Raw genomic sequence first — 13,338 nt, forward strand, 5'->3', positions numbered from 1 at the left:
GTCCTTGGGCTTCAGACTCACTGGCTGGAGTTTTTTAATAGAGGCTTGTTAAGACCTTTAATACCTGATATTTTAGTGGTGTAGAAAATGGGTAGACTATAAGTAAAAGAAGTGGGATCATATGTTTATTTTTGCAAGAAAACAATTACAAAACTCTCTACCTTTAGAAAGGCTAATCAGCATCAGACTAACTTTGGGCTTATGAAAGTGTTGAGTAAGGTGAGAAAGGTTGGTGAGGGAAGGGAGTATTAAATCTCAAAGTCTGTTATCAAAGGAACAGTGCAGTCTCAGGTATGGAGGACTGTGCTTGGGAGGTTTGGGTTTTTTCCTGTAGGTAATGGGGAGCCATCTCCATTTAAGCAGGGAAGTCAAATACTACACACTTCTGCACCACAGATATTCAGTAAGTTCCTATTTTAAGCACAGCATTAGGGCAGTAAGGCAACAAAGATGAAGGGGTGGATATGGGACATTGGAAGGAAGACTAATGGGAATTGATCATGATTTGGGCTCAAAAGACCTGCAGTTTCTACTTTGAGAATTGGCACAGCATTGAAGGAATAAGAATTTTTAGGAAGAGAAACTAGTTTGTTTGGGGATCTAGTTGGAGGAAGAATAGGCAGTGTGAAGCTGACATGAGATGTGATAAATTTTCAGAAAAAAACCCTTTCCAAATACAAATATCTAATAATATCTGAACAGAACTATGAGTGAATCCTCTTAAAGATCAAAACAGAGGGGGAAAAAACCTTTTTAAGACAACGAATATTTGGGCAGGATTTTACCGTTCCACATGCTTTGTATATATTAACCTCCTTTGAGTGCTAAGAACCTATGATATAGGTGATGTTATCTTCATTGATCACCAGGAGAAATTGGAAGAGAGAGATTTAGTTACTTGTCCCAATTCACAGGTAGTACATTAAAGAATTAAGGTTGAAACCCAGGGCTTCTTAGTACTAGTATCATGATAATGCAGGGAAATCTGTGAATCACTATACTACTTAAGAGAGTTACGTATAGGGTATGATATTTCTGGAGAGGAACATGGCAATATCTGAGAACCTTAAAATTAATTATCATATACAATTCAGAATTCCACTTCCAGGAATTTATCTGAAGGAAATAAGACAAAGAGAAGGCTGTTCACTGTTACACTAGTTCTGATATTTAAAACCAAAAGTAATATTTAATTTGAGGGGACTTAAATAAATTATGGTAAATAAGATGATTTAATGCCACATAACAATTAAAATTATGTTGTGGAACAGTATTAAAGTTATTAGAAATTGTCCATGGCATAATGTTAAGAAATAAAATCAGGGCAGAAGACTTTACATAGAGTATAATCTTATTTTAAATATAAATATGATTATGATATAGAAAAGAGTAAATTAATTACCTATTGTGGTAATCATCTAACAAAATATGTATATCAAATCATATCATTTATTTTATTTTATTTATCTTATTTTATTAAGTAGACTCCACACCCAATTGAACACACTACCCTAAAATTAAGTCGGATGCTCTACTGACGAGCCACCCAGGTGCCCTTGTACACTTTAAATATATATTGTTTTGTTGATTATCTCAATAAAGTTGGAGAAAAAAAGGATCTTAAAGAAAAGTCACAAATCAGCAAGTGGCAGACAGCACAACAGAAAGATGGGCAGGATAGTTGAGTGTGTCTTTCACAAAAGAAAAAAAAAAACATTGAAAAGAAAGCATGTAAATGGTAACTGTTGTTATCTTGGAGTTTTGGGATAATAGGTGATTTTATTGTCTCCACAGCTACCTGAGTTTTCCAACTTTTTACAATAAACAGGTGTAAGATAATCAGAAAAAGGTTGTAAATAAGTTCCTGACACAGAAAATGGTTAATAAATGGTAGCTGAGGTCTTTTACATTCAGAATACAATAAAAAGAAAGTAAAAATTACTTTTAATCTTACCACCCAGAGAAAAAACACTGTTTACACTTTGGTTCATTTGTTTTTACAAATTTACAAAAATGGGATCATGGTATTTGGCACTGTACATTTTAAATATATATCAGGAGCATCTCCATGTCAGAAATTATTCTTTTATACATCATTTTCAATAAATGTGTAGTATTATGTATGCATAGTGTCTATTTAATTGTTTTCTTTTCGATGGACACTTAGTTTTGTTGCTCTTCTATTGTTGTTACTAATTTTTCAATATTCCAGGCTGTGATGAATTCTCTGGAATATTGCTCTCTCTATTCCTATTGTATTTTCTGTGTCTATGGGTATACTGAATCTTTCCCATTTATTGGATGGACTAGCTAATATGTGTATGCTCGGGTGTGTGCATGAGCAAGTTTGTGTGTCTGTCTATATGTAAAATAATGACTCTGAGTAAAATGAAAGCTTCATGTTAGCCAGGCAATCTAAGCATGTCTTTGTGGTGTCAGGCTATGCTGTGTGTGAAAGTCTTATCTGATGTGAGGTCACAATTACTCCTTGTCTTTGCCTTTTGTATGACCCCAATTCTACTCGGATTCCTTTTCTACTTTGCCTACAACATGTATTGTGTGCCTCATTCATTCCAGTTCACCACCCACTTAGAATTTGGCAAACTGATTTACAGTTGCTAAGCCAGGCTGTTCAAGGAGTTAACTGAAGCAAAAATGTACTCTGCTATACACACACACACATACACACACACAACTATGCCAATAAAAGTTTCGGGAAGACTATTTCAAAGTCTTGACATTTTACTGCTTGGTAAGGCAAGTTTCCCCACCCACTCCCCCTCAAATATATGAAGTATTAATTTCAAAGCCTTCAAAAAGGAAAGAGAAAGGATAGAAATATCCTGCACATGATTACCAGAGCAAGACAGAAAGGGATAAGGCTTGAAAAAAAAAGCCTAAATTTTTTCCTAATACTTTTCTGGCTTAGAAGAACAAAAACAATAGAATTATGAAACCATGTCAATCACGTGTGGGAGCATGGACCCCAGTCTGACCCATTTTGGTAGAGTGAATGGATTCTTGGTGAAAAGATAGCAGCTGTGTCACAAGTCCTCTATTATACCACCTGATTTTATTTTCTTTAAAATATTTATCACTCTGAAATGATTTCATTTATTTATTGTCTCTTTTTCCCCATTACAGTATACTCTTGAGATCAGGGACTGTTATCCATTTGCTTATGATGTATCGTCAGCAGAACCTATCCTAGTTCTTGTCACTTACAGGCATGCAGTAATATTTGTAGGATGAGTGAATGAAGGAATGAAAAAAAAGTATGAAGGCACTAAGTGTGTTAACTCAAATACCTAAAGAAATATTTGTGGCTAATAACTAGAGGATATAATATTAAAACTCATGTCTATACTGCCTTCTAACCATTTATATCCTTGAATTTTGAGTTAACTTTTGCAGACTCTTAATAACTGAATAGTCAGGATTCTTTTTTTTTTAAGATTTTATTTATTCATTTGACAGAGAGCACACAAATGGGGAGCATCAGGCAGAGGGAGAGGGAGAAGCAGGCTTCCCCCCGAGTGGGGAGCCCGATGCGGGGCTCAATCCCAGGACCCTGGGATCATACCTGAGCTGAAGGCTGACTCTTAACCGACTGAGCCACCCAGGTGCCCCTGAATAGTCAAGATTCTTAAATAGACCTCTGTTAATTTCCTAGGAGTACATAGAATTCCTCCTGCTTAGTATTAAACAAAGATCCCCATAAAACAACAGTTTGAGTATTAGATAGTAGATTCTTAGATGCTTTCCTGTTGTGGACTGTGATTGAGATAGGTTTTTAGCTAGCAGAAAGATAACAGGAAGTAAAATTTCTGTTTATATTACCATAGGTAAGCTCAAGTGGATTTTAAGAACCAGCTTACAATAAAACACATATGATAAGGTTATTAAAATAGAAATGTAAGATTAAGAAGTACCTTAAAGAGATAGAAAGAAACATAAGTACTGAATATGCCCAAACAAAAGATAATATTGTTACTGTGATTTAAGTCTGAGCTTCCTTACTGATATATAATTCTCAAGGGAAGCTGACTGATCCACAGTTCTCAAAGAACACAAAAACTTAAATTTCAATTACTGAATTCCAAAGTGAAGACATTTTGTACACTTTTCTGAATAGTGGAGTCACAGTTTGGACATGGCCTTTTGTGTCTTTCATAGGATCACCCAGTATACTCCATACCAGCCAGAAGTGTCTCAGGGGAGACTGGAGAGTTTACTAAACTACCAGACCATGGTGTGCGACATCACAGGCATGGACATGGCCAACGCGTCCCTGCTGGATGAGGCCACAGCGGCCGCAGAGGCGATGCAGCTGTGCCACAGGTGAGAGGCCCACAGGGCGAGGGACATCCTTCAGTATCTCCCGCTGTGCGGGCGGGACTAGCCCTTCAGTGCCCTGTAACTCACCTCTTCTCATACGCACACGCACACACGCGCGCGCGCACACAGTAGCATTATACCAGTCAGCTGAGAGAACAAAAAAATCTGAAAAAATAGTGGCTTTTAAAGCCACTGTTGTTTACCATTTAACATTACATAAGAAAAACATTTGGCTCTCCTCATCCATAGTGTTAAGTTCAGGGATGTTACAGGAGCTCTGAGATAGTATCAGGTTCCTCTCTTTCTGTGCCATCTTCAGTGTGAGGCCTTTGTCCTCATGGTCGCAAGATGACTGCTGGGGCTTTAACTATGACCTCTGCACCCATGAAGAAGGACAGGGGCAAGGGTGCTGCTAGCTAATTAAGTCCTCTTGAAAGAGTTTTTTGGCAACTTGCACTCAGCAACTTTATGCTTCATTGACCACCCATACCTACAAATGACCTGGGGAAATGCAGTTTTTATTAGATGGGCACACTGCTGTGCCCTACGTATTAGGGTTCTATTACTATTGGTAAAGGGGAGAATGGATATTGGGTAAGAACTGGCAGTCTGTACTGTAATACACAAATGCCATCTTTCATGAAGCATATTGTTTTAGGTTGTATTTAAATGTTTTAGACCTTGTTTTCTTGTATTTAACAATATATTGTGAGAAGATTTGCCTTAGTCAGCTTTCTAGGACATGGCTTTTATTGACTACCTGGTAGTACTCACTTGCACGAAAGTACCCCAATTTATGTAACTTCACCTCTATTGTTATACATTCACCTTGATACCATCTTTTCCTGTTACAGATGCTATTGTTTTACATCTTTAGAATCAATTTTGTCAAAAGTTCTGATGATTTCCTGAGGATGCATTTCTAGAAGTAGAATTGCTGGGTCATGGTATATAGTTAACAATTGCTCTCCAGTTCCCCATTTTCCTTTGTTCTTGGCCTTGTGAGTACTTTTGAGCTTACCTTCCTAGTAGGGTTCACATGTAGATGTCATCTGGTTGGGAAATCCGCCCATATTCACGGTGTGTCTGTGAGGTTTTGTGCCTCTGGCTCTGAATGCCCATGTAACTCTCTTTTTTGGCTTCCAGATACTTAGGGATGGTTAAATTGGTTCTGGTACCAAGTCCAATGTGTGCATCGAGGTTTTCCCCACACCAACAAATAATTCTTTAACAGCAGCAGGATGTCCAAGACTTCAACTCAATTCTGACACAATCTATCTGGAGATAGCATCAGATTCCAGGGGTTGAGGGTTCAGTCTTACGAGACTGCCCTGCCCCCCTGACTCACTTCACCACACCCCACTTCATATGTCAGTGGCGAGCCCACGTTATTTCCTTTGCTTCTGCATGCCTGGCTATAAACCAGATGTTTCCAGGACACCCTCCTCAAGTTCATTTAATTTGCTAGAGCAACTCACAGAACTCAGAAACATTACTTACTAGATCACTGGTTTATTATTAAAGGAAAAAACAAGAATAGCCAAATGGGAGTGATACATAAGGCAAGGTATGTGGGAAAGGCGTGGAGCATCCATGCTCTCTTAGCTACACCATTCGCCTCCAATCTCCACCCATTCATCGACCCGAAGTTCTCCAAATGCCGTCCATTATGGTTTTTTATGGAGGCTTCATTACATAGGCAAAATTGATTAAATCATTGGCAATTGGCTGTTGGTTTTTTTTTTTTAAATATTTATTTATTGACAGAGAGAGATAGCGAGAGAAGGAACACAAGCAGGGGGAGAGGGAGAGGGAGAAGCAGGCTTCCCGTGGAGCAGGGAGCCCGATGCGGGGCTCGATCCCAGGACCCTGGGATCATGACCTGAGCCAAAGGCAGACGCTTAACGACTGAGCCACCCAGGCGCCCCTTGGCTGTTGGTTTGACCTCCAACCCCTCTTCCTTCTGAGGTTGGGAGGTGGGACTAAAAGTTCCAGCCCTCTAATCACAGGGTTGGCTCCTCTGGCAACCAAACCGCATTCATGGACATTCTCCAAAAGTCACCTAATTAACATAAAAAAAGACATCTTTACATTCTCCACAGTTAGGAAGTTTGGGGAGCTACGAGCCAAGAACTGTGGAGGAAGACTAAATATAAATGAAAATATGAAATATTTTGATATTGATATATTAAAAATTTGGTCATGACCAAATATATATTTCTTATAAATCACAACATTGCCGTAGTGAACCCCAAACCTCCTTAGCAGGTATGAAAACCTCTAAATTTCCAGCCACAGGTTATTCTGCTTCCCAAGCAGCCTTAGAGGTGGGCTTAGGCTCTTCCTCCTGATCCTGGGTAGACAGCCAGAAAGGAATGCTTCTCTATTCTCAGCTTTTCACATTTTCATCTTATCTCATCCTTATCCACCTTCTTGCTGCTTTCTCATCTCCCTCTGCCTCTCTTTCTTAAGAGCTTCCATTTCACACTTGGAGAAGCTGAGGCCTTTCTGGTTGATGGTTCGGGGATTTGGTCCTGAACTGATTTGAGTTAATGAGCTATAGCTCTGCAAATGCTTGATTTGCTCTGCAAATGCTAAATCTACTTCCTCTCTCTTAATTCTCATATCTTCAGGCCTGCATTTAATTTGAAAAGCAGCCTTGTGGTTTTTATCTTTGGAAAGATAAATAAAATAATAATAAAAATTAAAATAGCAGTGTTTTTGTTTCCATCTTAGGTCGTTTAGGCTCAGATGGCTCTTTTCTCCCAATTTATTTAGATTCACACTGTGAAGAGCATTGTGCTTTGGATAATTAATAGCTTTTTTTATCTATACAACTCTACCTAATCCTCTATTAAATTTATGTTTATTATAAAAATACCTGTTCAGAGTGGGAAAAATATGCAAACAGTAGAAAACATAATGAAGTGAACATACTGTTTCTCAGTCCTGTTCCATTGAGAAAGCTGTTGTTAATTGTGTATCTTTCTGGGAAATTAAATGCATAGCACAATGTACATGTGTTCCCCACCCTTTTTACCCAGATGTGCTCATGATACATGCACTGTTATGTATCCTGTTAAAAAACAATTCAACCAAGCATATTTGAAGATCTAATTGGCTTTATTATTAAATGATTCATAAATTGGGCAGCATTCTATCTAGCAGGTAGAAAGTCTCCCTGAGGAGTTGTACAAAATGAAAGGTTTTTTTATAGGAAGGAAGGTGGGGCAAGAATGTGATAAGCAAAAGAAAAGAAAGATTTGTTTCAGGCAAGATCACCTTCCCTTAGGGGGAATGACAGGGGGTCTTATTATACAGATGACCTCTTCTAGCCTTTGGTGGATGGAGAAAGCTCATGTGACAGATCACCTCCTTTGTGCTTATCGGAAAATTCCTGACTCACAGGTTAAGACTACATTTCTGGAGGAGGTTGAAACCGCAATTAGCTTAGGTATTAAGCCCTGGTTTGGTGACTGGGCACGGCCCAAGAAACACCATTTTGGGCCTATGGTTTTCTTTTTAACAATCTCCATCAGTTTCGTTTCCTGAAATCAGGAACTTTTAGAAAACTCCCAGCATTTAGGTCCTTTAGTAGCTGTGTGGTCCTGCCCATGTCACTTCTCTGAGTCCTTTTCATCCTCTGTCGAATGAGGACATTTGGCTTAGATAAGCTTCTTTGGCAGTAAAATTCTCAGATGTTTTTTATTTCAAGAGTTAGTTTTTAATTCTACTTGTACCCCATCACTATCCTGTTTTTATTTCTTTTAACTTAGCATATTTAAAATAAATTTAAGCCGGTTTAAGATTGATTTTGCTAAATGGGGTTGGAATGGTGTTTTTTTTTTTTTAAAAAAAACACCCAAATTCAGCTGAGTAAATTTGAAGATCTAATTGGCTTTATTCAATGATTCATGAATCGGACAGCATCCCCTCTAGCAAATAAAGGAGCGACAAAGGGCTACAGAAAGGGAAAGGATTTTTTTTTAACATCTGATTTAATTTTATTTTTTTCAAGTTTCTATTTAAATTCCAGTTAGTTAAGATACAATGTAATATTAGTTTCAGGTGTGAAATTTAGTAATTCATCACTTACATACAATACCCAGTGCTCATCACAAGTGCCCTCCTTAATACCCATCATCTATTTAGCCCATTCTCCACCCACCGCTCCTCCAGCAACCCTCAGTTTGTTCTCTGTGGTTTGGAGTCTGTTTCTTGGTTTACTTCCCTTTTTTTTTTTTCTCCTACGTTCATCTGTTTTGTTTCTTAAATTCCACATATGAGTGAAATCATATGGTATTTGTCTTTTGCTGAGTGACTTATTTGGCTTAGCATAATACTCCCTAGCTTTAGTCACATCATTGCAAATGGCAAGATTTCATTCTTTTTTTTTAAATTTAATTTAATTTAATTTTTTAAAGATTTTATTTATCAGAGAGAGAGAGAGAGAGAGCACAGTCGGGATCAGCAGACAGAGGGAGAGGGAGAAGCAGGCTCCTCACTGAGCAAGGAGCCCCATGTGGGACTCGATCCCAGGACCCTGGGATCATGACCTGAGCCGAAGGCAGACGCTTAACCGGCTGAACCACCCAGGCGTCCCAAGATTTCATTCTTTTTTATGGCTGAGTAATATTCCTGTGTGTGTGTGTGTGTGTGTGTGTGTGTGTGTGTGTATACAGATCACATCTTCTTTATCCATTCATCAGGCAATGGACAATTGAGCTGTTTCCAATTGTTTTCCAACAATTGGCTATTGTTGATAATGCTGCTGTAAACATTGGGGTGCGTGTACCCTTTGAACCAGTATTTTTGTATCCTTTGGGTAAATACCTAGTAATGCAATTGCTGGATTATAGGTTAGTTCTATTTTTAAATTTTTGAAGAACCTCCATGCTGTTTTCCAGAATGTCTGCACCAGTTCGCATTCCCACCAACAGTGCAAGAGCGTTCCTCTTTCTCCACATGCTTGCCAAGACCTGTTGTTTCCTGTGTTGTTGATTTTAGCCATTCTGACAGGTGTGAGATAATATCTTTTTACAGTTTTGATTTGTATTTCTCTGATGATGAGTGATGTTGAGCATCTTTTCATGTGTCTGTTGGCCACCTGGATGTCTTCTTTGGAAAAATGTCTATTCATGTCTTCTGCCCATTTTTTAACTGGAATATTTGCTTTTGGGGTGTTGAGTTTTATAAGTTCTTTATATATTTTGGATGCTAACCCTTTATCAGAGCATTTGCAAATGTCTTCTCCCATTCAGTAGATTGCCTTTTAGTTTTGTTGATTGTTTCCTTAGCTGTGCAGAGGCTTTTTATCTTGATGAAGTTCCAGTAGTTCATTTTTGCTTTTGTTTCCCTTGCCTCAGTTGACATATCTAGTAAGAAGTTGCTTTGGCCAATGTCAAAGAGGTTACTGCCTGTGTTCTTCTCTAGGATTTTTGTGGTTTCATGTCTCATATTTAGGCCTGTCATCCATTCCGAACTTATTTTTGTGTATGGTATAAGAAAGTGGTCCAGTTTCATTCTTTTACATGTTGCTGTCCAATGTGAAAGGGAAAGGTTTTTATTTTATTTTATTTTTTATTTTTTTAAGGATTTTATTTATTTATTTGAGAGAGAGAGAGAATGAGAGAGAGAGAGAGAGCATGAGGGGGGGAGGGTCAGAGGGAGAAGAAGACTCCCCACTGAGCAGGGAGCCCAATGTGGGACTCGATCCCAGGACTCCAGGATCATGACCTGAGCCGAAGGCTGTTGCTTAACCAACTGAGCCACCCAGGCACCCTATTTTTTATTTTTTTAAGATTTTCTTTATTTGAGAGACAGAGGGAGAGAGCATGAGCAAGGTGAGGGACAGAGGGAGAAGGAGAAGTAGACTCCCCACTGAGCAGAGAGCCCAGCTGTGGGGCTTGATCCCAGGACTCTGGGATCATGACCTGAACCGAAGGCAGCCTCTGAAAGGGAAAGGTTTTTAAAGGGGGTGTCAAGGAAGTCATAAACAAACAAAAAAGGGATTATTTAGAGCAAGGTCACTTTCCTTTGGGGGACAAAAAGAGTCTTATTAGGTGAATTACCTCATTGGTGCTTACCAGGAAATTCTAGACTGACCAGTTAAGATTATATTACTGGGGAAGGTTGAAACTATAATCAGGTATGTATGAAGCCCCAGTTTGGTGACATGAACCTAGCACAAGTGACTCCATTTTGGGCCTATGGTTTTCTTTTCAAGAACGGAAATTGGATTTCAGTAGAATTCTGCTCAGTAGAATTAAGGACTCATTTTTTACATTGTGCTCAGAGTTTCCCTAAGTACCACCTTTGCTTTGCATTCTTGGAAGATACTTTGATTTCTTTAATGTTCATGTTTGAATGTGATTTTCCTTTTCAACAGGCACAACAAGAGGAAGAGATTTTTTGTTGACCCGCGTTGCCACCCACAGACAATAGCTGTCGTCCAGACTCGAGCCAAGTAATTAATTTCATTCATATTTTGAACTCAGGGATAATATATATCATGCTCATCACCGTTGCTTCTCTCTCTTACTTCCAAACTGGTTGGAGGTGAATCTGGTTTAAATTGAGGTTGTTCAGTTTCGCTTTCCTTCCCACTTTCTTCCTGAGATCTTGCCTAGTAAGTAAAATGTGTCAGAATTGAGAGAATACAGAAGTGGCCTTAGTTGCCTTTGCTTTATATTGAGTAACCATGTTGTTTGTTTGTTTGTTTGTTTTAATTAAAAATATTAAAATAATTTCAGCAATGTTTTGGAAGGCTTGAGAAGTAGAGGGAAAAATGGAATTCTCACACAGTTGTTAGAGTTTAGTGTGTGCAACTGCAAACATAGTTTATAAAGGATCCATATAAAGCCTAGGTGTGGTATGATATAGACGAAAGCAAGCGTACTGTATTTGTTTAGTGCTGTAATCAGATAAAAACAGCACAGCTATCACCTGCCAGTGTGTCTGTTTGCTCTCTTCTTGTAAGAACGGGGCAATATTCCCCAACCCCATACCACCATCCCTTCAGAAGGGGTATTCTCACATAGAATTGGAACTGGGTGGTTAAGAAAGGTCTTTCTCTTTGTCTTATTGATGGTTTTCCATTCACCTAAAACTGATCTCAGGTGAAAGTGGTGACTGCTCTGTAGTTGTAGGAATTGGTTCTTTAGTCCTAGGAAGCCATGTTCCTGACCCTCTCAGGAGCAGGTTCTGGCAAGAAAGGGGGGAATGGGTGTGATAAGCGTGGAAGAGAGAAACAGAAGCCAAGCTGTTGGAAGCACTCAAGATGGTGTGACGTTCTGTTACCAATGAAAGGTCAGGTGTGAGATGGGTGTGTGTGTGTATCAGGATGAGGTGGGGGTGGGGGGCAATGAGGAAGGACACTGAATATGGGCACGCTATCACTGAAAATAAATTGTAAGGGGTTTTATTTTCTCTTGAAAACCAAAAGCATGATTGCTCTTTGTCTTCTGTCTTTCCAGATACAATGGCGTTCTCATTGAGCTGAAATTACCCCATAAAATGGACTTCAGTGGAAACAATGTTAGTGGAGTGCTCTTCCAGTACCCAGACACCGAGGGGAAGGTGGAAGACTTCACAGAGCTTGTGGAGAGGGCCCATCAGACTGGGGTAGGCAAATCTCTCCTTGTGGGGGTCCATGGAGGTATGTCCCAACTTTGAATTAAGATTTTTTGATGCATCTTAGTTTCCATAACTGTATCACCTAGAATGGTAAAGCACTCTCCTTCCTGCCTCCTTTTCTTGAGTTTATTTTGTTCATTAATTTCTGGCGCATAGTAAGCACTCAGTAATTTTTTAAAAAAAGATTTTAATTTATTTGAGAGAGAGAGAAAGAGCCTGAGCAGGGGGAGGGGCAGAAAGAGAGGGATTAAATAGGCCCCCTGCTGAGTGGGGAGCTTGATGTGGGGCTCGATCCCAGGGCCCTGAGATCATGACCTGAGCCACCCAGGTGCCCCTCAGTAAATATTTTTGAATGAATCAGTGAGTAAATGGAATTCACAGGGTATGAAACAACCCTGTCTGTCTGCTTATATTGCAGGTAATTTGCTATTCTCTCACTGCTCCCTGGGTGAAGGTGACAACTACCACCACTTTCTCTCTTGTGTCCTTTCTAGAGCCTGGCCTGCTGTGCTACCGACCTTTTAGCTCTGTGTATCTTGAGGCCTCCTGGAGAATTTGGGGTAGACATTGCCCTAGGCAGCTCACAGCGATTTGGAGTGCCACTGGGCTATGGCGGACCACATGCAGCCTTTTTTGCTGTTAGAGAAAGCTTGGTGAGGATGATGCCCGGGAGAATGGTGGGGGTAACAAGGTAATGAAGCTCATGTTTCTCCCCTTTGATTGTGTTATTATTTTCCCTGTTTCTTCTTCTGATTACAAAAGTTGTTGATTTCTCTCTGAATTTAACTGGGCCATGCACAATAATTTACAACATACTTGTATTCAAGTCACATAAGTGAATTTAATTAGGTTGACAAAAGCATTGAAAGACTGGACATTTTAGGTGGTTTTATATCTCACCACTTTCATTCTCAAATGCATTGTCATGCCACACAGGTAAAAGACAAGCACAGTGAGAGATTACCATGTACACATTGTAATCCACATTATTTCCTAGAGGCCTGCTACTTGTTTGTTCTAGTAATTTCTAAATGTACTCTCTCAAGTGCTTCTCATTGATACACCTCCTCAGATTAAGAATTTAGATGAATGTCATGATTATTACTGGGGAAATTTAGCATGCCCTTTTAGACCTTACAAAGAAGTTAGACTTACTAGCCCAAGTGAATAGTCTATATTAGTGAATAATTTGAATCTTTGAAATGCAACTTATCACATAATAGCAAGAGGCACCTCGCTTTTTAGTGTAAAAATAAGTTTCTTCAAGTATTCTTACATTTGTTTCTTTCAGTGATGTATCTTCACCAGGTAAGATGAGGCAGAAAATTTTCTAATTAAAAAGAATTTAATATATTAATTATTGTC

General features: G+C 39.0%; 1 protein-coding gene across 3 annotated transcripts in view; it reads left to right on the plus strand.

Annotated features, from left to right (window-relative positions):
- GLDC (glycine decarboxylase) overlaps positions 1 to 13,338 on the plus strand; it is a 148,131-nt gene that overhangs the window by 74,435 nt on the left and 60,358 nt on the right. For all 3 annotated transcript variants that reach the window (XM_034988007.1, XM_034988009.1, XM_034988008.1), the window contains 4 exons: positions 4,177 to 4,341; positions 10,727 to 10,804; positions 11,814 to 11,961; positions 12,468 to 12,664. In XM_034988007.1, coding sequence (XP_034843898.1) covers positions 4,177 to 4,341; positions 10,727 to 10,804; positions 11,814 to 11,961; positions 12,468 to 12,664 — 588 coding nt within the window. The remainder of the gene's footprint in view (positions 1 to 4,176; positions 4,342 to 10,726; positions 10,805 to 11,813; positions 11,962 to 12,467; positions 12,665 to 13,338) is intronic.

The sequence above is a fragment of the Mirounga leonina genome, unplaced genomic scaffold (assembly GCF_011800145.1).
Source record: "Mirounga leonina isolate KUSES-001 unplaced genomic scaffold, KU_Mleo_1.0 Mir_447, whole genome shotgun sequence".
Classification (NCBI taxonomy): Eukaryota; Metazoa; Chordata; class Mammalia; order Carnivora; family Phocidae; genus Mirounga; species Mirounga leonina.